We start from the raw sequence: 26431 nt of genomic DNA on the forward strand, positions 1-26431 counted from the left end.
ATGCCAGTATAAGCTTCACAGTCACTTCGTAATCTGCACAGCTTCTTTCTAATCCATAGGGAGACAGAATCGCTGTTCCCCATAAAGAGAGACTCCTGAGGAAATCCAGCACAGTTTTCCTGAATGTCACATTAACGAGACTGGAAACCTTGTGTCACTTTCTCATTAAATAATTTTCTCAATTGGTAATCACCCATTGAATACATTTACTTACTTCATAACAATTCAAATAAGAATTCAAATACTTAGATTAGAGTGCCTGCCTGCATATATTTTTAAAATTACAGCTTTACTGAAATATAATTCACATATCATGCAGTTCATTCCATAGTTTTTAGTGTATTCCGAGGATGTGCAACCCTCACCACTTTCTAATTCCAGAACAAATTCTTGTTACTCCAAAGAAAAACTCCACACCCGTTGAGCGATTCCTCCCAGCCTCTGGCAACCATAATCAACTTTTTGTCTCTCTAAATTTGCCTGTTCTGGACATGTCATATAAATATAATCATGTGTGTTGCCTTTTTTAACCTGGCTTCTTTTTATTTAGATTTATGGTTTCAAGTTTTATTCATACTGTAGCATATTTTAGCCCTTCATACCTTTTTAGGTGGAATAGTATTCCATTGTATGGATATACCACATTTTCTTTTTCTTCCATTGAGTGACATTTGGTTTGTTTCTACTTTTGGGTTATTATGAAGAATACTGCTATGAACATTTCTGTGCAAGTTTTTGTGTGGACATGTTTTTATTTCTGTTGCATATACCTCTATGAGTGGAATTGTTGGGTCATATGGTAACTCCAACCTTAAGTTTTGGAGGAATTTTCAGACTGTCTTCCAAAGTAACTGTACCATTTTACCTTCCTACTGACGATGAATAAGGTTTCTAATCTCTCCACATCCTTGTCAGCACTTGTTGTCCTTTTATTTTTTTTCAGATTCACTTATTTATTCAAGAGAGAAAGGGAGGTAGGTAAGGGAAGAGCAGAGGGAGATGGAGAGAATCTGAAGCAGACTCCCCACTCAGTGGGGAGCTCAGTATGGGGCTTGATCTCGTAATCCTGAGATCATGACCTGGGCCGAAATCAAGAGTCGGATGCCCAACTGACTGAGCCACCCAGGCATCCTGTGTTGTCCATCTTTTTTATAATAGCCATCCTAGAGAGTGTGATGTGATATCTCATCATGGTTTAGATTTGCCTTTGCTAATGACTAATGGTGTTGTATCTTTGCATGTCCTCATTGGCCATTTGTATATCTTCTTTGGAGAAATGACTATTCAAGTGTTTTGCCTGTTTTTATTTGATTTATTCATTTTTTAAAATTTTTGAGTTGTGGGGATCCCTGGGTGGCTCAGCGGTTTGGCGCCTGCCTTTGGCCCAGGGCGCGATCCTGGAGTCCCGGGATCAAGTCCCGCGTCAGGCTCCCGGCATGGAGCCTGCTTCTCCCTCTGCCTATGTCTCTGCCTCTCTCTCTCTCTGTGTCTATCATGAATAAATAAATAAATAAATAAATCTTTAAAAAAAAGATTTTGAGTTGTAAGAATTCTTGATATATATATTTATATATACATATATTCATATATATGTATATAAGCAAATATATATAAATATGTGTGTATATATATAAATATATATGTGTGTGTGTATATATATATACACATAAATATATATATATATAAATATTTTATTCCATTCTATATGTTGTCTTTTCACTTAATAGTGTCCTTTAAAGTTACAAAAATTTTTAGTTTTTGTTAAGTCTAATTTTACTGATTTTTTTTCTTTTGTCATTTATGCTTTTTGTGTCATCTCTAAGAAGCCATTGCCTAACCCAAGTTCACAAAGATTTACTCTATTTTCTTCTAAGAGTTTTATAGTTTTACTTCTTATATTTAGGTCAATGATCCATTTTGAGTTAATTTCTGTATATAGTGTGAGGTTGGGGTCCAAATTCATTCTTTTTTCATGTGGTTATTCAGTTGTCCCATTTTTTTTTTAAAAGACTATGCTTTCTTCATTGAGTTGTCTTGGCACTTAAAAAAAAATCATTTGACTGTAACTAAAAGGGCTTATTTCTAGACTCAGTTCTATTACATTCATCATGTATATCTCTTCTTAGCCAGGACTGCACTGTCTTGTGTACTGTAGCTTTGGAATTAATTTTGTGCTTGCAAAGTGCTAGTCCTCATATATATATATATGCTCTATTTTGGGTCTCTTGCAATTCCATCTGAATCTTAGGCGCCTTTTTTGTCAAATGATCTTTATACGTCTATTGAGATGATCATGTGCTTTTGTCCTTTATTCTTTAATATGATGCATTCCATTGGTTAATTCTCACATATTAAACCAACCTTGCATTCCAAAGAATAACCCTCACTTGGTTACAGTGTTGTATAATTCTTTTTTTGTGTGTCACTGGATTCCATTTACTAGAATTTGTTGAAATTCTGTATCTCTGTTTATAATTATAAGATATATTGGTCTGAGGTTTTATTTTCTTATGATGTGTTTGGCTGATATTAGGGTAATACTGGGCTTATAGAATGAATTGAGAAACTCTTCATCCTATTCTATTTTTCGGAAGAGTTTGGAAAAGATAGACGTTAGTTTTTCTTTATACATTTAATAGAATTTACCAGTGAAGCTATCTGGACCTGGGACTTTTTTAATGGGAAGTTTAAAAAGCTATTTTAAAAAATCTTTTTAAGTTTTGGTAAAATATACAAAACATAAAATTTACTATTTTAATTACTCTAAATATTACTATTAATTTTTGAATTATTAATTTGTTCTTTTTGCTAAGACCAGGCTGTGTGTTTAGCAAAACTTTGATGAAGACTTGAGAATAACTTAAGGGAGTTTTATCAAAGAAAAGAAAAAATTTAAAACTAAAAATAGACATAAAGACTCCCAATGTTCTTAGGAAAATCCCTTCCACAAAGTCCCTCTCCTTGGTCTGCTGCCATGTTTTAGAGGCCAACTTACCTCTCCACAATGGGTGTGCTCTATGGTGTTTCCTTTACTCAGACTCCAAGTATTCTACCCATACATGAAGTGAGTCCTTGAAAGAATAGAGAAAATATGTCAGCTTTCCTTCCAACCTACTTCTTAGCCAAAGTCTACTGACACATAATAAATCAAATTTTAGATATAATTACACAAAGCAGTTGATGTTTTCTGGAAATTCTAAATTTCAAATTAGTATCTTGGCTTTACCTTCATAGAATCGAAGTCTATTGAAGTAGTTTTTCCACAACAATAATCAGCCTCTCAAAGTAGATTCAAGCAACTAAATTTCTGAAAATACACACTATTTTCAAGATTTCAAAGGCTCCAGAGCTGATTCTTTTTTTTAAATTTATTTTTTATTGGTGTTCAATTTGCCAACATATAGAATAACACCCAGTGATCATCCCATCAAGTGCCCCCCTCAGTGCCCGTCACCCAGCCAGAACTGATTCTTAACCTGGACTCAAGTCAAAGTTCTTGAGCTTCCCCTCGTCTTAGTGATCTTACTTGCTCATGGCCCAGAGAAGGGATGTGGCAGCTGATGCTGTGCTCCCCCCACAGCACCCTCAGCATCTGGATTCCATTCCTGAGACAGTAGCCTACATGTAGGGCCTCTGTGCCCCCCGTGCTCATGTATTCCAATCTGGATTCTCTCTCAATGTAAACCTACTAAAACTATTTTCTTAAAAGCTGTTTCTCATGGCTTAAAACCATCTTCAAAGATCTTTTCTCCAGCCTTCCCAAATTGTAGAAGGTCCTTGGCATTTGTCTGGGGCTTGTCATCCTACTTGTGTAGACATTTGTTTCCTGTTATAATAGCATGATGTATATTTTAGGGTGTTGCTCACAGGGTTGTATTTTTTTTAAACAAGTTCGAAGCATCTGCTACAGACTGAATTGTGTTTCTTCAGAATGCCTGTGTTAAAGCCCTAGCCCCCAGTGTGATGGTGGGCTATTAGGAGGTAATTAAGGTTAGATGAAGTCTTGAAGGTAGGGCCTTCACAATGAGATTAGTGGCTTTACAAGAATAAAAAGAGTGAGAGTCTCTCCCCTGTGTAAGGACACTGCAAGAAGGTGGTTGTCTGCAAGCTGGGAAGACAGCCTCTCATGAGAGCTGAATTGGCTGGCTCGTTCATCTTGGTCAGCCTCCGCCTCCAGAGCTGGGAGAAAAAAAAATGTTGGTGAAGCCATCCCGACCACGGTATTTTGTTACAGCAGCCTGAGCTGACTAAGACAGCATCCTAACTTCCAAAGTGAGTGTCTAGTTAATGTAAGCAGTCCTGATTTATGTGTAAGAGGATGACAAATAGGTGGAAAGATTTGCCTACAGTAGATAAGCAAAAGATTTTGAAGTAGTAGTTACCTAAACAATGTTAGGTGCTCTTTGTGGATAGAAATACCCAGCTCATTTTAAAGTAGGCCAGAAAAACTGGGAGATTCTTACTACTTCAGAAACAATGCCATACCTTTTCTTCTCCCTTCTCTCCCCCCTCCCCCACCCCTCTTTTCTGGCTCCGTCTGTCTCTTTTCCATATACTCTCAGCATGACTTCCTAAAGGTACAGATTAAATGGTTGGGGTTATTTGAAAAAGTGTCTGAAGTTCTCCTCCCAGCCAAAGGAATTGTACTATAAAGTAGAATAATGTGAAAGGGAGGAGTTTGTCTTTTTCATGCACAATAAAAAGCTTTCGATTCTTTTAATAACTGAAAAGGTTTGTACTTCTGTTGGAGTCTCTAAGAACTTCTGATAAAGTTCATATTGTAGTTGTAGTTTATTTCACGAACTCGGAGAATGCAGACTTCGGCGAAGCTTCTGGCTTTCTCCGCACACTTCCTCTCTTATGGAGCATACATCAGTATGAAGAATGCAAATTAAGGGAGTCTGTTTAGAACTTAATGTAAAGGAAGAGATCATAGCACAAACATAGACTTTGTGCACTTCTCAGGACTTCTTATCAATCAGCAGTAATTGAGCTTGGATTGTGTTTATGGCCCGGAGTGATGGTGTAAGAATTTAGAACCAGATTCACTCAGCAGCTGTGTGACTTTAGGCATGTTATTTAACCTCATGTACTTCAGATTCCTCTCAGGGAGAAGGGAGATAATGACACCTTTTTTTTTTTTTTTTTTTTGTTCCCAAGCTCTTGTGAACATTCTGTGAGGGAATATTTGCACACAGCTAAATGGCACAGAGTAGTCACTGTCTCCAATGAGGGGTAATTTGATTACGAGGCATTGAATCTCCCTGAAAATTATTGGAAGGAAAGCAGAATAATTCATGGAACCCCAGGGCAAGGAGTGCCACCTGGCCTGCAAAGGAAGCAGAGAGTCCTTGTTAGGACGTGGCCTCTTTCTCATCTGTGTCTGAGCTCCCTGTTCCCTCACCACTGCTGCTTCTCCCTCCCTGCTGACTGGCTCTCCCAGCTCCATTTCCTAATGGCTCAGGTATGGCCACCATAGCTCTGGTTCACATAATTTTCCAGTTTAAGACCCCCAAAAGAGCTTAGCCTGGAGCCCTTGAGCCTTTGTGGCCCACCTCCCTAAGGTCATCTGTGTGCGCAGAGAGCAGGGCCTCTGTGTGGGCCGCCACCAGCTCGGCGGAGGTGCCAGGGAGAGCCTGTGGAGATGTGGTGGATTCTCTAAGAAAGTGCTGGTGGGGGTGAGGGCATCTCCAGAAAAGTCTCTCAAAAAGCAGTGACTTCTGTTCTTCCTTGAAGTCACCTCTGACTCATAAAGCCACCTAATTATGTCAGTTTTAATCCTTGATTTCTGGTGCAGCACTGAACTGTGGACTAGTTCCTGCTTCTTGAAGCTCAGATTGTAGCTTCCACATAAGTATGCCGTCCTGGTTAGCCTCCTACTTCTTTGATAGAGATATTTTCTGTTCTGACCCCTCCTCCTCTTTTCCATGAAATAATCGACACTTTTTAAGGTTGTGTGTTGATGGCTACTCTCTTTCCCCTAGTTGTCTGTCCCTTCTTGTGCTCAGGACACAATGCTTGTCAAGTCAACGAGAGTCCTCCTCCTTTCTCTTTCTTCTTCTATGCTTAATTTCATAGGAATATCTGGCTTTTCTTTTTAAAATATGACATTATTACTATTTTTTAGCTTATTTCCCAGACTCTTTTCCAAATGTTTTGAGACCAGGTAATAATGTAATATTTCCTATATTTTATGCAGTTTGTATCATGGGTTTTGTGATAAGTTTTGGGGTGTGTGTGTGTGTGTGTGTGTGTGTGTGTGAATCTCTGGAGTATGTAAAGAATAGCTAGGAAAGCAGCTTAGTAGGTACTTAGCACCTTTTTAGGGGATCCTCACTTCTCCCAAAGTCCCACAGGCAATTGTTCCTGGATAAATAGTGTTTGGGAAATCTCTTTGAGCCAGATAATTGTGTAAGGAGTCATAATAATCCACTCATTGAGATGGATGTGATTGCCTGAGATGAGAACTGTCTATAATAATCATTTTACTTATGTTTATAAACCCAAAGGTGAATAAGAACTAAAATCTGTGTGTGTGCGTGCATGCGTGTATGTGTTGGCCTTTAGAAACTAAGCACCACTGTGCCAACTCTATCTCAACTGCAAGATAAGGAAGAAATTTGAAGTAGGGAAATCAGAAACTCTTCTCCAAAACCGTCTTTCCATCCAGAAGCATTGAAGTTTCTAATCCATTGTGGGGTAGAAGCCAGGGGAGTCTGTAATCCTTGGTGTCAGAAGAGACTGCAGTGTAGTCTTACATCAAGCAAAACTTGGCAGTGTGGCTTTGAAATAGTAGAGTCCAGGTGGGCAACAAGACAAGAAAGATAATGCCAGTGCCACAGGCCCCGGAACAAATGTGAGTCACCACAGGTAATTTGAAGTCCTAACACCTATTATGGTCAAAGAAAGTGCAGACATCCAGGGCTCAGGAAGCGTGCCACAATGGATGGAATGAAATACAGCTTCATGCCTATCTAATTAAGAGGATTTTTTAAAAAAAGATTTTATTTATTTATTCATGACAGACACAGAGAGAGAGAAAGAGGCAGAGACACAGGCAGAGGGAGAAACAGGCTCTATGCAAGGAGCCTGACGTGGGACTCGATCCTGGGCCTCCAGGATCACACCCTGGGCTAAATGCAGTGCTAAACCGCTGGTCCACCAGGGCTGCCTGAGAGGATTTTTAAAATGATGATAACTCTGTGCCAGTAATAGTGTCACTGTGGGTGGTATGTAAATAAGCACAATAATTCTGGAAAGCATTTGACCTTATATATAAATTAATCTTTGGGCAGCCCAAAGATTGGGTGGGTGGGTGGCTCAGTGGTTTAGTGCTGCCTTCAGCCCAGGGTGTGATCCTGGAGACCCAGGATCAAGTCCCACGTCAGGCTCCCTGCATGGAGCCTGCTTCTCCCTCTGCATGTGTCTCTGCCTCTCTCTCTCTCTCTCTCATGAATAAATTAGTAAAATCTTTTTTAAAAATCTTTAAGTTCATTACCTTTGATCCAACTTCTAGGAATCTGTCCTAAGGAAATAACCATATGCATACTAAGATTTCTCTGATATGCATCACAAGGTTATTTGTAAAAACAAAATTAAGGATTGCCAAATAAATTTTATACTCATAAGTGGTCTATAATGGTCCACATTAAGAATCATGGCTTCATAGAGTGCTTCCTGACATTGCAAAGTCCTCATGATTTGGTGTTTATAAAAAAAATAAGACATGAACTATATATGGAAGCTACTCTTTTTCTTGACTTTCTACTCACAGATTTTTAGAGATGTGAACTGAGGAGGTTGATTTTACCCAACAACAACAAATGTCGAGCTAAGTTTAAAGCCACTATGGACTGTTGAACAAATGAATTTGCATTTCAGAACCAAGCCTATTTTTCTCTATGTGAAATGACTTGTTTTGTCTCTCCATGTGTGTATAATGTAAATATCTACACTGGTACATATTTGAGAGAAAACACACCAAAATACTACCAGCAGTAGAATTATGAGTATTTTTAAATTTTCTTTATAATTTGTATTTCATTATACTTTTCTACATTTCTAAATTTCTACCATGCGCATCTATACTTTTATGTTTGATTAGAAGAAAATAAACTATAAAAATGCAAAAGATTGTTTGAAGACAGCACAAGAAGGGAGGCTTTATAATATAGCAAATGTACATAGTCTTGCTTGAAATAATGCAATACACCAAGTGAAAAGACTGGTGGTTGTTGTCTTGATGAATCATACAAATTCCTTTCCTTCCTAAATTGAGCAAGAGATGCATTTGCAGGGAAGCCATCTGACTGTGTAGTCAGATTGCTTCCTTCCATTCAATCAGTACCCTTTATTTAGTCTACAGGACATCAGTGATACGAACACTGTTAATAGGGACAGTCCTCTATTGGGGTGTATCTTCATAGCCAGGCTCTGTGCAAAATACATTACTCATATTTATCTCATAATTTCCAACACTGCTCTTTTGCGACTCCCTTTCACAGATGAGGATATTTAGACCCACAGAGATTAAGTGATTTGCCCCAATTATGCAATGAGGGAATGTCAGACTCTCCTGACCCCCCAACTTTGATATACTAGAAAATACTGGCAATTTAGGAATAAGAAGGTATACTGTGATATGTGGAATAATTGACCATCCAAAGATGATGCTTACAAAAAGAGAGAGAAAAAGAATATGAGTCCCTTACCCTTTGGCAAACCCATTGGGAGTCTTGGAAGAGTACTTGGCAGCATCCATTGAGAAGTGGCTGGACTAGTTCTTGAGTTTTGTGTGCAGCTGTAGATGAGGTCAGATACATCAAGCTAATCAATGGAGAATTTCAGGGCATTCTTTTCTTCCCAGTATTGGCTAGTTGTAAACTCTGTACTTGGTTGAAAGACACTACAGAACCAAGTGAGGGGCAAGGAGGGATAACTTAGTAGAGGAATGAAAGCAGAATTTTAAGAAACTGCTGATGTTTAGGAAATGAAAGGGGCTGATAATAGCAATTAATGATTGTGAAATCTGGGCCTCTGCTGTGAGTCTTAAAACCAGTTCTAAAACAGAAGAAGATTAAAATACATATTGATCTGCTGATGGGCCAAAGGTAAAGTTTAAAAGCAAAGCATTGACCAATATGTATTACATTAATTAAACCCTTCTCTGGGATGTGAATAAACACAAGCTGGTAACTAGTATCTGTGAGTTCCTGAATTGATTCCGCATTGAGTATACTTCAAAGATGCAGGGCCATGTCCGTCTGCAATCACCTTCAGAAAGGCTGTCTTGCTGCAGAGGAATGCCATAAGACACTCAAAGTTTTCGTGTGCAACTGATCCCCCTACTTACTTTACTAATGCAGCGGCTGTAATAGCAACAGGCTTTGAAGTGCAAAGCTTTCCTGGAGTTATGCACTCATTAAAAACCACCACGCTTTCATAAAATCCAGGAACTTTAATGGGAAGGATTTCACAGTAAGAGGGCAGCAAGAATCTGCATTGCCCCGATCCATGCCCCCTTGCTTGCTTGCCTGGCATCCACTGAAGGTGTGGACCATCTTATTCAACCTTTGACCCAGCACTCTGTAAAACCCATGAGGACCTTGGACAACTTTCCTGTTGATGTACATGTAGGTGATTGTTTCCATTCTGTTATTTATTTCATTCATTTTTTCCCATATGGTCGATTAACAAAGGTTCTGTAAGGATCCTAAAGGAACCAAGAATCTTATTAATAAAGAAGTACTACGGGTATTTAGAATGTGGCAAGGGTGGTATTTCAAATCAGTGGAAGGATAGATGGTTTGTTCTGTACATGACATCAGAATCACTGACAGTCATTTGGAAAAAAATAAAACTAGAACGCTTATGCCAGAATAAACTCCAGAAAAGAAAAGATTTAAATACTTGAAAACTACAAATATACTAGAAATATACATAGATGATTTGTTTTCATGCTATTACTATAGAGAAGGCCTTTCAATGCAAGGCTCCAAACCTAAAATTCGTAACAGAAAATGCTCATAAATTTGACCATGTACAAATTTTAAATCTTATAAAGAAAAACATATGTCAAGCAATGTCAGAAGATAAAAAGCTAGAGAAAAATGTTTACAACGTGCATCAGAAAATGAGCCAGTATCTTTAACATTTAAAGAACTCTTAAAAATCAATATGAAAAAAGTAAACACTCCAATAAAAAATGGGCGAGAACATGGGAGCATCACTTTCCAGAAAAATAAATACAAGGAGATTCACAGCAGCCATATTTATAAAAGGCAAATCTTGGAAATAAAGTTATTCAATGACATGAGTTACTAAATTATTATAACAGCTGTTAAAAAAGAATGAAATAGATTTACGTATATTGATATTGAAAAATGATCATAAGTCCAAAATAATAGTTTTAATTTTAAAATACACAGCAGGATGGGTCACAATGTTTCCTATAATCCCATTGGTATATAGGAACATATGTCAGTTTGGAAGGACACACAAATTAATGGTTAATTCTGGGGATTAGGATTGGAATATAGAAGTATAATTTTAATTCTCTACTGCTTGAATTCTACCTCGCATTATTTTTATAAGTTGAAACACTACATAATTAAATAAATATGAAGGCAAATTGGAGTAACGGCTCAAACCAGATAATGAAAATGGAACCTAATACCCAATGCATAATGCTTTGAGAAAGAATGACCAACCAGGCTTAATCCTGAATTGGTACAGGGTGAGGGGGTTGTCCACTGGTGTCCTGGATCTCCCATTCTTTAATCATCTCTGTCATTTGGATCCTTCAGGATGCTGACCCTCAGCATTTGAGTTAGGGATACAAGACATTTATTGAAGAATAATGATAAGGGGGTGTCAGGGAGAGGGAGCAGGACGGGGGAGGAAAAGCCTTGTCTGTGGTGATCTGTCACCTGTAAGAGGCACAGAAGGGAAGGGAAGAAGCATTAGACAGGAGGAGACTCAAATCACAATGTGGATCAGACGAAGGCCGCCTTATATGGTGCTCTAGATGCCTGTTTGAAGAGATCTTGTGGGCAGAGGATCACCACCACTAGCACCCCTAACTCTGCCCAGCAGACTGCCCAGAGGAGAGTGGCCTCAGCTCCTGCACGGCTGTGGATCCCCAAGGCGAGCAGCTGGAGGCTCTCACTCAGGCACTTCTGGCAGCAGAACAGTAAGGTCTTTCCTGAGGGGAGGTCAGCTTGGGCCTCTGCCTTGGCCACTGGAGTCCAGTCCACCTCCCCATGTAGGTTCAGATAGTAGCTCTTCCAAGGTGCTGATGGGCCTCACTTTCAGGGGAGAAATTTGGGAGGTTAGAGTGGCAAACAACAGCCCCTGTTGCCACATTTGGTCTCAGGCTGGCAGTGAGACTGATTCTCTCCCCACTTCGCTGTCTATTTAAGATTCTTCTTACCCTCAGCTATCCCCTCCACTGGTCTCAGTGACCCCCTGATGGCATCACCCAAATCCTCATTTGTTTTTTTGTTTTGTTTTGTTTTGTTTTTATTTATTTATTCATGAGAGACACAGAGTCAGAGACACAGGCATAGGGAGAAGCAGGCTCCCTGCGGGGAGCCCAATGTGGAACTCGATCCCAGGACCCCAGGATCATGACCTGAGCCGAAGGCAGAGGCTCAACCATTGAGCCACCCAGATGACCCTCATTCCTGGGGTTTTTGAACTCCTGATAACCATACCTTTCTCAGGCCCTTGTCTATTCACAATGGAAGCCGAGGGAGGAAATGCCAGGATGGGGCCACTGTTTGGCTGTGGGGCAGGATAACTGCTCATTGTGTAGGAGTCAAAGGGCACATGGCCCTGCCCCCCCAACCCCCATCACTGTGAAACCCAAAACATGCACACACATTTCCATATGTCTGCTGGCTCTATAAAACTCAAATAGTTTGTAAATTTAGAAACCTGAAACCTTTCTCTCCCGATTATTGTCTCTAAAGTCAAGTTCAAAAACAGAAGAATGAACTTGTCTGCCTCCAGCGATCGTCCTCCTGGCAGTGTGCGTCTCTGGATTTGCCTCAGGAGGAGATGGGTCTCTGTGACAAAACAGTGAGTGAAAAACAAACTGTTTAAAATGTCAAAAAGTGTGAGGTGGCAAAATTAAAAAAAAAATCATCTTTAATGCTTTCTATTTTCCAATGAAGTTGAGGTGAGGCCATCGGCAGACTGAGGGTGGGGAGTAAGTGTGGAGATGGGAGGAGAGGTGAGAGGAAGTGAGGTACTCACCTCAGAGCCTGGGGAAGATTGCTTCCTACATGGAGGCCAGCAGCTCCCCTGTGCACTTCCTCTGGTGGTTGCTCAGGTGAAGGCATGAAGAGAGTCGGGTGCATTCTGGAGTGGAGCTTTCCCTGAGACACAGGAGAGTTGGGGGTATTTGTTTATAACGAGGGGCCATAGCACCTGTTCTGGACAAGGACTGATATGCCTCCCCACTTTTATATATCTAACATCTCCCAGTCATCTGGTTCCTCATAAGACTGGCCATAATCATTCTAATCTTCAAAATATCCTTTCTTGGCCCCATTCCCACACCCCCTTCCAGCTTCTGCTCTGCTCTTGCCTCTTCTTCCCAGCCAGATTTCTAGAAAGGTTTATCTATACCTGAGGTCTCCATTTCTTCACCTCTCGTCACTCAACCCACTGCAAACCAGATTCTGCCTCCACCAGGAACCTATATGGTCTCATGAAAGTCACCAGTGGATATTTAGGAACACTTTTTAGTGTGACCTTGCTTAACATCTCAGGAGGATTTGGCACTTAAGACCATTCACTCACTCATGGAATACTTTTGTCCCTGGGCTTCTGTGGCATTCTCTTTGTTTTCCTTCATACCTCAATAACTGCTCCTTCATTTTGTTCATTCTCTCTTTCTTTTCTGCCTGACTTCACTTAGGATTGAGTTTGGATGCACTTAACAGAAAACAAAAAATAATAGTAGGTAAAATAAGATAGAAGAGTAATTCTCTCACAAGTGAAGGAAGCCTAAGGGTAGTTCATACAGGGAGTCAGTGTCCATCTTTCTGTCTCAGCATCCTGTCATCCTTAAGGTCACCTCATTGTCCAAGATGACAGCCTTCACATCCTTATATCAGGAGGCATGAAAAGGAAGGGAGAAAAGGCAAAATGTTGCACCTCCCAAACCAGTCATTAAAGAAGCTTCTTGAGGGACACCTGGATGGCTCAGGGGTTAAGTATCTGCCTTTGGGTCAGGTTGTGACCCTGGGTCCTGGGATCGAGTCCCGCAATGGGCTCCCCACAGGGAGCCTACTTCTCCCTTTGCCTATGTCTCTGCCTCTCTCTGTGTGTCTCTCATGAATAAATAAATAAAATCTTAAAAAAAAAAAGAAGCTTCTTGTAAGCTCCATACAACCCTTGGGTTTGTATTCTGTTGACTTCCTAACTGGAACAGGTAATGAGATGTAGTGTCTTTTTTTTTTTTTAATTGATTTATTTATTTGAGAGAGAGCAAGAGAGAGTGCATGGGGTAGGGAGAGGAAGAGGGAGAGAGTGTCTCAAGGAGACTCTGCGTTGAGTGTAGAGCCTGACTTGGGACTCAATCTCATGACTCTGAGATCAGGATTCTGAGATTACAACTTTGAGATCATGATCTGAGCCAAAGCCAAGTGTCCGGTGTTTAAACAACTACACCACCAGATGTAGTGTCTTTTAACTGAATAAATCAAGGTCCTATTACTAAAGAAGAAGGAGAGGATGGATACTGGGAAGTTAATTAGTAATTAGATTTGAGTATTCCTGGGGGACTTATCCTGAAGCCTCTTCCTCATCCTGGGCCCTTTGAGGCAAACACATCCAAGTCCATGATTTTCACTACTACATTATAGCCACTGTCCATTCCCCAGGGATGGCCTATGTGTGCATCCTTGCAAATCCCAGCTAGCCTGGAGCATCTTGCAAGCAATCTGGGTATTAAAAATATTCAGTCCAAGAAGTTTTTACCTTCTTGAATATTATAGAATTATCAGGTTTTCACATAAAATCAACAGGAAGTGGGTGAGGGTCTGCTCAGTAGAGGAGCCAGGCTAGATACTGTGGGTAAGAAAGATCTCACCTCTACAAAGCTGCACAGACTCACACTTGAGAACATTAACATTTCCACCCTGTGTAACTCAGCAATTTCGTGTTTAAGTTTCTATCCTATGCTGGCCTCTCTGTTAAAGCACTTGGGATGCAAGGTTATGAATTACTCAGAATAGGAAATAGTTCTATTTTTTTCTTGAATTTTAATAATGAAGAATTGAGGAAGATCAATTCTTGTTTTGGAACAAAAAGAACATTATTTATTTTTAACGGAGTTGCCAGCATTCAATTTGCCTGTAATGCATTTTTTAAATCTAGGAGATTATTACCATTAACTGTCTACTTTCAAGATTTATTTTTTTCCTCGAATTTATTTTTATAGCAGTTCGAGTAAAATATGTTTTGTTAAAAATCAGTTCCATTTCCCTTTCAAATAATATTGGACTAAATAACTCAGAAGTTTATCTGGGTTAAAAAAAAACACACACACACCACAAATGCGTGGCACTTATATTCCCATCATTCTTGTTAAAGGCATTTGGGTGCTCTCAATTTTCTACCAATTTGACTATTGATATATGTGGTTGCCTTTCTGCTCTGGTAAGACAATATTTAGAGCCACAAAGTGATTTGCACTTACTTACCAGAAAGAACCATAAGGGAAATGATCAAGAAGCTTAATGGTAGCATATCCAAGATAAGAACATAGTTTTTTGAAGCCCAAATTGGAAATACAACAAAACCCCTCTTTCAAAAGAATTATTTAAGGATATTTCTAATTGGAGAATTAATAATAGAGCTGAGGAAAAGCAATTGTGACACACCAGGTTCAGTTATAGGGTTTCCAGAGACGGTACCCAATACCCGATGTCCTTTGTGATGGGTAGAACAGGGATAGGAGGGTGACTCTCTGCATTTCAAAGCAGCCAGAAGTGTCCTCTTTTTAGCTAGAAATAGACACTGACTTCCTCTCTGGGTGTAGACAGCTCTTACGATTTGGGAATGACATTTTTGTGAGCTTTGTAGTTTTGCAAAATTAAAACCAGATCTTTTACTGGGATGGAATGTTCAAGATACAGAGGGCCTAACTGTTATTCATAATAATATAAAAAATGCCTGCTATGAGCAGAAATACATCTTTGTGAGATCATAATGAGAGTGACTTAGAGAACGAAAAGGGTTTTTTCTCCTTTAGGCTAAAGGTGAGTAGGAGGACTGGGGAAGGTCATGTTTATCAGGGGAGATGTACCAATATTGTCACTGGGATGATGGACAGAGGACAAAAGTAGGGGATATCCAGGTGATGCTTTCTGGATAGGCATGGTGGCTGGAACCTAGGACAGCAATACCCAATGTCTCCTATGTTGTAGTTTCTTTCTGCTTACCCCATGCCTTCAGTAAAATTGTGTTAGTTGTTACTGCATAGTCTTAGCCATGCTCTGGGAACTCGGAATGAGGTTTGTGGCCATGCTTGTGGCCCAGAAATCTAAGGAGAGAGTCATAACAAAATGGCAGAAATAGGAAGGCAGAGAGAGAGGTGACCACATTTTCTGGCAAGTGACCAGTAGGACACACCTATGGGATACCTAAGTATTTCCTGGTGGCTCTTAGGAAGATTTGGGAGAAATTGATAAAAGAATGGTATTTATACATCCATGAGAGCTTGGAACTCTGACTATACTACCTGAGGTTAAAGAGAGGGATGATTTATGAAGGTTAAGAATGTGGGGACATCTGTGTCACAGACTTAGGAATGACCTTGAGAAGAAACTTAGTAAGGGGGTCAAGACCATTAAATGGGAAAAGGATATTCTTTTCAACAAGTGGTGTTGGAACAACTGGATAGCCACATGCAAGAGAATAAAGTTGGACCCTTACCTCACACCATATTTAAAAATTAACTCAAAATGGGCCAAAGAGCTAAATATAATAATTATAAACCATAAAAATTTTAGAAAACATAGAGATGTATCTTTGTGAGCTCAGATTTAGCAATGGGATAGTAAATATGACACCAAAATATGGAGCAACAAAACAAAAAATAGATGAATTGAATGTCATCAAAATTAAAAACTTTTGTGCATCACAGGACACTATAAAAAATGTGAAAAGATATACCAAGAATGGAAAGTAGTACTTGCAAATTATATATACAATGAAAGTCTTGTATCTAAAATATATAAGAACTCTAACAACTCAATAATAAGGAGGAAAATAACCAAATTAAAAAATGGACCCACATAAACATTTCTTTAAAGAAGATATACAAAGATGGGGCGACTGGGTGGCAGTCAGTTAAGCATCTGACTCTTGGTTTTGGCTTAGGTTGTGATCTCGGGGTCATAGGATCAAGCCCCTCATCAGGCTTCAAGCTCAGTTGATGAGAATGTGAGGAAATTGGAACCTTCATACATTGTTAGTGAAAACACAAAATGGTACAGCTACTTTTGAAAACAGTCTGGAGGTTTCTCAAAGGGTCAAACACAGAGTTACCACATGACCTTGCAGTCCCACTCCTCAGTATATACCCAAAAGAAATGAAAACATGTGTCCACACAAAACCTTACACATGGATGTTTATAGCATTATTAATCATAATAGCAAAAAAATGGAAACAACCCAAATGTCCATCAACTGATGAATGGATAAATAAAATCTAAATCCATAAAATGGAATATTATTTGACCCTAGAAAGGAATGCAACACTGATTCATGCTGCAACATGAAAGAACCTCGAAAACATTATGCCAAATGAAAACAGCCAGCCACAAAAGACCACGTATTATGTGATTCTATTTATATGAACTGTCCGGAATAGGCAAATCTACAGAGCCAGAGTGTACCTTAATTGTTACCTAGGGTGGGCAGAGCAGGGGGTGACTGCTGAAAAATATAGAGTTTCTTTTTAAGTTGATGAGAAAGTTTAAAATTGACTATGGTTATGGTTGTACATATCTGTGAATATACTAAAAATCATTGAATTGTGCACTTTAAATGGGTAAATTGTATGGTGTGTAAATTATATCTCAATAAAGCTGATATGTATAAAGCTGATAGAGTGTATACACAAACACACACACACACACACACCTAGTTTGCCTTCCACTTTAGATGCAGTTAGACAATTCATCTTTCCCAAAGCCAGACTCTTCCCTAATGTTCAGGGCTTCCGGGGCGGGGAAGGAGCCTGCCACCTCCTGCAACTCCTAGCTTCAAGCAATCCTCAAGGGCAGAGCACTGTCCTTCAGGACCAAAAATATCCATTCTCTGGCCCACAGATCCTCGCCTAGCTTTACTAAGAAATCTCGATGCTCTACATCGGATGTCAAAGTTAGACATCTGTGGGACAATCCAAGCTGCAGGAATGTGTGGTTCAGGATCAGGGAGAAATGGGGCATTTGGTGAACTGGGAAGCACATCACTGGGAACATGCATGTGGAGTCACACAACGTGTAGCCCTCATAACTCAACTCACCAAAGATTTTTGAAATTAAAACAGAACAAAACACAACACACAAAGCCAGCACCAGATCAGGCAAGGAAAGCACATCACCGGGCAGGATTTCTCTTATGGGTCATCAGTTCGTGATCTTTGGTCTACAAGAGATGAGCAGTAGCTGTTAAGTATGTTACTTTGCCTTTTCCTGGCTGAATTTTTCCATGTTCTCGGACATGTAATCTTAAAAAAATCGTATTTCTTTCTTTTGCTTCTCATCTCTGATGCTGGTTGTGCTCTTGGCTAACAAATTAGTTAAAAACCTCCATTTCAACCAGGAAAGCTGCCTATTATCTCAACCCCTGCTTTGTGCCTTCGATGCTGGCTCCTATTACCCAACTTTGAGTTTGCCGTGTTCCCAGGGCAAGTGGACAGATGTGGTGGTTGCCATTTCTTGTGCCTCCATCATGGCTTCAGATAGCCTAGATACATCATCTGTAAACTCCCACTTGCTCCTCTGTTCCCAGCTGCAGCCCTCATTAGCGTCAAATTGATTTCTGGGACTGCAGCACCCGGTCAATGGCAGACCCCCTCCCCTGCACCCACCCCTAGTGAGAAGTGAAAGGCTGCAGTCCCAGTGGGGCGCTTGCGCTTACTGTAAACCCATCCAGACTCCCCACCGTGTGTTTGCACACAGCCCTCACCTCTTCAGCTCCCTTTCACAAGGACCCTGCTCCACTGTAAACATTTTAGCAAAGTGCATTTTGGGGGGTGAAGTATGAGCTCCACCAAAACGCTTTGTAGTTCAGGGAAAATGGAACACCTCAATTCTCATACATGTAACACTTATTAGTGGTCAAGGGTGAACACTTGGATTTTATCTGAGGATGGAATTCTATTTCTAAATTCCCCTATTATCTAGAGATCAGCAGGATTAGTTTCACTGGCAAATAATGAGACAGAAAAGGCCCAATTAGAGTATTTAGTCCTTATATGGTACATTTCATCCAAGTGTTTCAAAGCCTTTTTTGATAGTCATAAAATTTAGGTAGGTAAATGTTATCAGTTCCAAACCTAAGTGAGACATGCAGTTGAGCCCAGAACCTGTCTTCCCAGGTGGTTCTTGACACTTATGCCCCTTCTTATTGCCTTTTTTCTAACTTCTCCAATCCATTTGTGGCAAATTTTCATTTGCTATGTGTCCGGGAAATATGAGAAAGCCATTGCTTTATATGGTCATTTGATTTTTAAGAAAGGGACATTGACCACAGGCATAAGATCCTTGATTTATAGAACTGGAAGGGACCTTAGGAATCACCTGGTCCCATCTCCTTCAATGCAGATATTATTCAGGAGACACAGAAAGGGCGTATGACATGCTCAAGGTCACACAGCAAGGTGATGACTGAGATACTACTAGAACTCTGGATGTGGGAAGTTGGGAGGTTTTTGTTTGCTTGTTTTGACAACTGAAAACAGGAATGTAGAGATTTTTTCAAGAGTTTTCAGTATGGTGAATATGTAGTATGAGCATTATAATGCTGAAATACAAAGACATCAACAAACCTTTGAATCTAAGTGATTGAATGGAAGACTATTCTCACCCTCATATATATATTCTGCTCCCACCCTGAGGAAAACAGCTAGGAGTCCATTTACTAAGTTAATCAAGGTGTGGTGATAGGGACACAGTGTAGGGAAAATTGGAAAAGTGAACTGGGCAGCCTGAGTTTGAGGGTGTTATTTAGTTTTCTTCAAGAGAGAGAGGCTCTGTAATTAATGGATTCATCATCTGGCCGTTGATCAGATACACTTTTTCAGAAGGGAAGGGATAGTCCATCAGACCATTCAGAAATTTGACAAAATATCCCACAAGATTGTTCAACTCCTTTCATTCTGATTACATGCTCCTTCATCAACTATCTGATCTCTACCTTGATACTCTAGGGCAACTGGGTCCTGGAAAGGTGGATGCCTCAAGAGTACACATGACCATTGAGTCACTAGAAAGTCCTAGATGCCATTAAAATCAGAAAATGCTAGCTTTCTGGTTTTTACATTAGTTTTTTTAAGTTTGGTTACTGTGAATCAATCATTTCTGAATGAGCCCATCATCATCTTCAGACTATTCAAAACTGAAGATCAGAGATTGGACCATGACAATTTTCCCTCTCCCATTCTCTCCCATCATCTTCTCTTATCAAATTCTGTGACTCTTCGAGGCCCAGCCTGAGACAACCTCCCTTATTTCATCATATATTGCTAAAATCATACATAAGAATAAGTGGATTTTAGCAGGGAAGAGAAATAGGAGAAGATAACATTTGAAGTGAAGTAGTAGAGACAGTGGTTATAGCAGGTTTATACGTGGAGTAGGTAAAGCAAGGGGGAGTCTCTCTCTTTTTTAAAAAAGATTTATTTATTGATTTTAGAGAGAGAAAGCACAAGCAAGAAGGGCAGAGAGAGGGGGAGAGAGAATCTCAGGCAGACTCTGTGCTTGACCAGATGCCGGGCTCCATCTCACAACCCTGAGATCATGACTTGAGCCGAAACCAAGAGTCAGATGGACACTTAATCAACTATACCACCCAGGCTCCCCAAGCAGGAGTCTTTTCTGACCAAGGAGGTGAAATTTCTGGAGTGGCTTGGTATGTCACAAGGAAATAGGGAATCAAACATATCTATAGACATGCATAAATGAGTAAGACATGGATGCTCAAATTCAAGTTCTGCCTAGACCCTCAGTCATCAGCCCCTTCTGAAGTCCCTGGAGTGAGTATAAGCAAAGAGGAGAAATCAAGACAAATGAAAGTTACTATTGACTGTGGCTTTGGTGTCACAACTTATTCTAAAAGTCTAGGGAGCCAGAGTGGAGCAACCTAGTGACAAGAGGAAGAGCAAGACAGAGGAAGAATTTTCTAAGAATAGGACTGGCTCAATTTACTTGCATCATCTTACTACTGCAGGGTCTTGGGCAAAAAAGAAACTGCCAAGAGGTGAAAATTCTAAGGAAGGGTCCACTCTGTACTTAACATTAGATACCAGATAATGTCATTGACTTTGAGCAGCACTCCAGGGAACGTGGGGGATCAGAGCGTGCATGGGGAACAGCAATTGTGGTCTGAAATGCCTGGATCTAGATCCAAGCACAGAAAGGTGCGGAGAGATGGAAGGCCCTGTGAGACGCTGAGAACTCGTATCATGAGAGGGGAATAGTTGCCTGTGGGCTGCAGAGCACTGGCCTTCCATGTACATGCTGCCCTGGGGGGTGGGGGTGGGCAGCTTCATAGGCCAGTTTAGGGCTTTAGATCAAGGATGGTAGGATCCCTGGGAAACAGTGATGGAGCGAGTTAGTCAGAGATGTCCCTATCTGGGGCTTCCAAGCCCTTACAGGGAGGGTCAATTTCGGAATGCCTTCCGAAAACCACAGGCAGAGATCGCTTTAATAAAGACATTGAACAGCCACGGGAAGACAGTTCTGGAAGCGAAGGAAAGAAGCAATCTGAGGAATAGCGGTGGTACAAAAAATGCTGTGTTTTAAGTTTTTTTGCAGTGTAATTCTCTTAGAGGTGAAGTTTTAATAATCCATATGAACTTATTATTCACAATTTTTCTGAAGAATGACAGGCAAAATGGTCTTCTCTGTTGTTAAGAGTGACAACAGAGCCCAATTATGCAGTTGTTTTTTTTTTTTTAATAATGGAACAGAATGGGCATACTTTCCAGAGGCAGGCCCAGCAGCCACTGTCACCTTTTCTCTGGAACAAAGGGAGAAACTTGTCCCTTCCTCATCCGTCTGTCTGCTCATTCAGCATTTATTGCACAATGCACCAGGCTGGGGTAAGTGCACGGTACAAGATGCTAAATAAGATACAGGCCTTGCTGTCTCAAAGTTTTCAGTCAGCTGAGGAGACAGATAAATAGGATATTACAACAGTGAAAAGCTCAGCCAAAACTCAACCCTTCCCCTTGCTTTTTGCCTTCTCTTTGCAAGAGTCACAGGCCTATCATGGACATCAGACACCCTGGTGACTCAGGTCCTTGTCTCCAGTGACTGTTCCTTCTCTGGGGAGCCTGAGGCCATGAAGTGAGGGAAAGAGAGTCTCCATTCCCTGGTCACTCCCTCCTTCTGTTGGCATCAGACCCACAAGACTGCTCCACAAATGGGAAGTTCTCTCCTGGAAGTTAGGACCAGGGCAAGAGGGAATGCAAACCTGGCACAGGAGGAATTTTATCTGCGTGGCCCCAGGCAGGCCTCTAGGACCTTCACTTGAGGGGTGTCTCACGTGTGGGCCCTGCTGTCCACTTTGCTCCCATGCCCACAGCATCCTTGCAGGTGGGCTGTCTTTTTAGCTCTGGAAGATTTGGAGATCTCCTTATCTTAGGTGCAGAAGTGTTCCAAGGATGTATTGTTCTTCTGTTCCTTGTTCTGGGAACTCAGGGGACTCCTTTGACATGTAGGCTCATGAACTTTTGTTCTTGTATTATTTTTTTGGGTGGAGGTTGGCCCTCCTGGATTAGTCATCTGGGTCTCTTTTCTCTTATTATGTCTTAGGTCTTATTATTTGGTCTGCTTTCTGGTATATTCCCTTGCCTCTATCTCCAATTTTTTTTTCTTTTTTAAAGATTTTATTTGAGAAAGAAGGGGAGAGAGCATGAGTAGGGGGAGGGGTGGAGAGAGAAGCAGACTCCCCACTGAGTGTGAAGCCCGACTAAGGGCTCAATCCCAAGACCCTGAGATCATAACCTGAGCCAAAAGCAGATGCTTAACCCACTAAGCCACCCAGGTGCTCCTATCTACAAATTTTCTATTGAAATTTTTTTACTCTGACACTGATCATTTTTATTTCAAAGCCTTCTTTATGAACTGCTAGATGTTCTTTTATAATAAAAGCATGTTCTCATTTCATGGACCCAACTTTGTCTCAAATCTCTTGCAGAATACTAATGCAAGTAATTCCGGTTCACTGAATTATCTCCAGTTCCTCTGGGGTCATTTGTTTGTGTTTGTTCTTTCTTATTCATGTTTGCAATCTCCTCGAGGGTCTGCTATTCCTTTGTTATCTGTTCATGGCTGATCGATGGGGTTGGTGTGCATGGATGCAGTGTAGACTGGCTGGGTGAGCAGGTCGGGAGCCAGCCCACATCTTGGGAGCTCCCAAATGCTTGAATGAGTGGGTTTCAGTCCTGTGGTCCCAAATCTCACACTGGCAGGCCAGAGTTTTCCTGCCTGAGTCCTTGAATTTCTCAAGCTAAAGTCTGACACCTTACGTTTCCAACAGTCTCAGGAACACCTCCACCAATCAGATATGCCAGCATTTTCATCTCTAAATGCCTCCAATTCACTGATTTCCTTCATAAACCTGCTTCCCTCCTTCCCTTTCCAATTTCTGATAGCTACACACTCTTCCCAGTGTTAAAAACCCCCGGACAATGTCTGAATGATCTTATTCTCCGTATGCAGGCTATTCGCAAGCTCTCCAAGATGCCTCTTGACTCTGTCCATCCTCTTTGTTCTCATTACACCCTCTACAGTCAGGTCAGCATGATTTATTTCCTGGAAAACCTCCAAGTGTCCTTCTAGCCTCCTATCTCTCACTGTCAGGTTAATATTCTCCAAACATAGTTCTCTTTACATCATTCTGCTGCTCAAAATTCTTGCCTGGATCCCTTCTTTTTACTCATTAAGGCCCAACTTCTTAACCTGTTGTGCAAGGGTTCAACCCACTGCTTCTCTTGCACTGCCTGTGAGAGGCAGAAGCAGTGGCGTGAGCTCTGGGGACAGAGAGACACCAGTCACCTCGGGCCCACTGAGTCACACAGCCATTTCTCGGCTCTAATTTTGGGATAATCAAGTACTTACTTACAGGTTATTGAGAAGACTTAAGGAGATAATGCTAGCAAAAACAGAACACAGAAACACCCTTTAAAGGTGATACTTATGGATAGACCATGACTATTATCGTTATAATTCACACCTTGCATCCACTATCGTGCAACCAGATTGGTGTCCTCTGTTCCGATTAGAGCCCACCCTTTTCCCCTTCTGTGCTCTGGCTCATGCTGTTTTTTTTTTTTTTTTACACATTAAGTGCCCTTCCTCCTTTTTTCACTGTCAAATTAAAAAAAAAAAGATTTTATTTATTTATGAGAGAGAGAGAGAGAGAGAGCACAAGTAGGGGGAGCTGCAGGCAAAGGGAGAGGGAAACAGGTTCCCTGCTAAGCAGGGAGCCCAACGCAGGGCTGGATTCCAAGACCCCAGGATCATGACCTGAGCCAAAGGCAGATGCTCAACCTACTGAGTGATCCCAGGTGCACCTACACTGTCAAATATTTTAATATTTAAAAAAATTTATGGTTAACGTATACATAACACAAAATTCATCATTATAACCATTTTAAGTTACAGTTCAGCAGCATTAAGTGCATTCTCATCATTGTGCCACCATCACGACCATCCCTCTCCAGAAGGTTTCCATCTTCCCTGACTGTGGCCCTCATTCCCCATTCCCTCACTCACTAGCATCTGCCCACTGGGCCATCATTCTGCTTGCTGTCTCTAGGCATTGCACTATTCCAGGTACCTCAAATAAGTGGAGTCATATGCTATTCATCCTTTTGTATTGGGTTTATTTTGGTCCATATGAAGTTCAAGGTTCATTTAGGTTGTGGCATGTGACAGAGCTTTATTTCTTTTTAAGCCTGAATCATCTTCCATCAGATGGAGCTACTACATTCTCCATCCACTCACCCATCTTGGTCCCCTGGTTTCCTTCTCCATTTGGGCTTTTGTGAATAGTGCTGCTATGAACACAGGTGTACAAGTATCGTGTGTTGCCCAGCTCTCACTTCTGTGGGGCGTACACCTGGAATTGGAATTGCTGGATCATGGGGGAGCTCTGTGTTTAACTTTTTGCTGAACTGCCACACTATTTTTCACAGTGGCTACAGCTACTGTCAAATGTTAAATGTCCTCCAAGATCCAGTTCCATTTCCACCTCTGCTGTGAAGCTTTCCGGATGCCCTTCTGGACAGGGCATGGGTGGCATCACGATTGTGCCACAACTGTGTCACCCTGGAGGTGCAATCCGTCACTTGGGGTGATGGTGTTTTACTTGTAGACCGCATCCCTTCAAGCCCCTCCTTGAGGGTCTTTTTTGTTTCCGATGCTGCCTTACTCAGAGCAGGTGCTCACATATTTTCTGAATGAAAAAAAGAGGGAATGAATGAATGGAGAAATGCCAGCCTCTCTCTGAAACACCTCCAGATGCTGACAGCTCACGGGGGAGAGTCCCGGGGATGTGTGAGGGCTGCCACCGCAGAAGAGACCAGCTACCCAAATGCAACCGCACCTGAACGTGGGTGGTGAGCTGCCTCTGCAGTCTCCTCACAAAGCTAGCATCAAACTCTTTGCGTGCCTTTCTTGGCTCTGTCTCCTCTGTCACATTAGGAAGCAGCATGTGTTGCCAGTGTCTGGCGGATTTCCCTAATAAGGAAAAAAGGTTGCCACTTGGGTCTGCAGAGGCATTTTGGATGCATTGTATTTAAATTTTGTTTTCATTGAAAATTTATAGCCACCACCTTCTACTCTAATGTAATGAATAATTAGAAGCAATTACAAGGAAATTTAGCAAATTACTAAGCCATCTAGGAGTAAAAATTAGTGTTTATGGTGTTTTTCCTTTGCTGACTGGCAATCTGAAGTGATATATGATGTGCATGCAGACACCATGCACAGATACCTTTCTATGCACCTAGCAGTTTTCCAGTAAGATCATAAAAATCAATGCATGGCAGTAGAGTCTTGTGACATTAAAGGGTCTGCTTAATAAATATTGGATGATGGGGGAGGGGAATGATGAATTTGAGCAGTAGAAACTTAACCACAAAAGGTTTTATGCTGGTGCATTAGAAGTAACTTTTTTTTTAAGTTTATTTTTCCATATATAAATGTATATTTTAATTAAAGAAATTAAGGGAACAAAACCAGAAAAGGGAAGAGATTTAAAAATGCTGTGTACACTCTTCACCCAGAGAACATAATTTTTTCACTTTGGCATATTGCGTTTACATTTTCTATGCATTTTTGTGTTTTGTCATAGTTTTTACCACACTGCACAAAAATGTCATGTTTTTATTTTAAAATTTAATAGAATCATGTAAACATACTGCCATGTGACTATGGCCAAGTCACAGAGAGAACATGATTATTTTACATTCTTTATATGATCATAATTTTAGCTGGTTTCCCCTTTTAAACCATTATAAATAATGCAGCAGTGGGCCTCATAATACATACAGCTTTTTTCTACATTTTAAAATTAGGATTCCAAGAAGGATTCCAGGGTCAAAGTTTGTAGACTTTAAAAAATGTTTTTTAAATTTTCTGAGAGAGAGAGAGAGGTGAGAGGAGAGACGGAGGGAGAGGGAGAGAGAACCCTAAGCAGGCTCCATGCCCAGCCTGAAGCCTCATGTGGCACCCCATGTGGAGCCCCACATGGGGTGGACTTCACAACCCATGATATCATGACCTGAGCCGAAATCAAGAGTTGGATGCTAAACTAACTGAGCCACTTAGGCACCTCAAAGGTTATACAGACTTCTTAAGGTTCTGGATTCTTATTGCCTAATTGCTCCCTTAAAAGCTTATACTTAGGGGTGCCTGGGTGGCTCAGACGTTAAGCATCTGCCTTTGACTTAGGTCATGATCCTGGAATCCTGGGATTGAGCCCATGTCAGGTTCCTGGCTCAGTGAGGAGTCTGATTCTCCCTCTACCCCTCTTCCTGCTCATGTTGTCTCTCTCTCAAATAAATAAATATTTTTTTAAAAAACCATATACTTATTTTTCAACCTGTGTTGTTGAGAGTACCCATTTCATTGCACCAGCACCAGTGTAAAATAGTGCCATTAAAGTATTTTGCTAT

General features: G+C 40.8%; 1 protein-coding gene and 1 long non-coding RNA gene across 3 annotated transcripts in view; one reads left to right on the top strand and one right to left on the bottom strand.

Moving 5' to 3' along the window:
- CCDC171 (coiled-coil domain containing 171) overlaps nucleotides 1-12011 on the top strand; it is a 322833-nt gene extending 310822 nt beyond the window's left edge. Inside the window, exon 26 of the mRNA XM_038552447.1 lies at nucleotides 11973-12011. Within this exon, the coding sequence (XP_038408375.1) occupies nucleotides 11973-11996 (24 nt within the window). The 3' untranslated portion in view covers nucleotides 11997-12011. The remainder of the gene's footprint in view (nucleotides 1-11972) is intronic.
- Nucleotides 9456-26431, bottom strand: part of LOC111098050 — a 34049-nt gene continuing 17073 nt past the window's right edge. For both annotated transcript variants that reach the window (XR_005366790.1, XR_005366789.1), the window contains 3 exons: nucleotides 13002-13114; nucleotides 12259-12380; nucleotides 9456-12068 (listed from right to left, as the gene is read on the bottom strand). This is a non-coding gene — a long non-coding RNA (uncharacterized LOC111098050). The remainder of the gene's footprint in view (nucleotides 12069-12258; nucleotides 12381-13001; nucleotides 13115-26431) is intronic.

This window comes from Canis lupus, chromosome 11 (assembly GCF_011100685.1).
Source record: "Canis lupus familiaris isolate Mischka breed German Shepherd chromosome 11, alternate assembly UU_Cfam_GSD_1.0, whole genome shotgun sequence".
Lineage (NCBI taxonomy): Eukaryota > Metazoa > Chordata > Mammalia > Carnivora > Canidae > Canis > Canis lupus.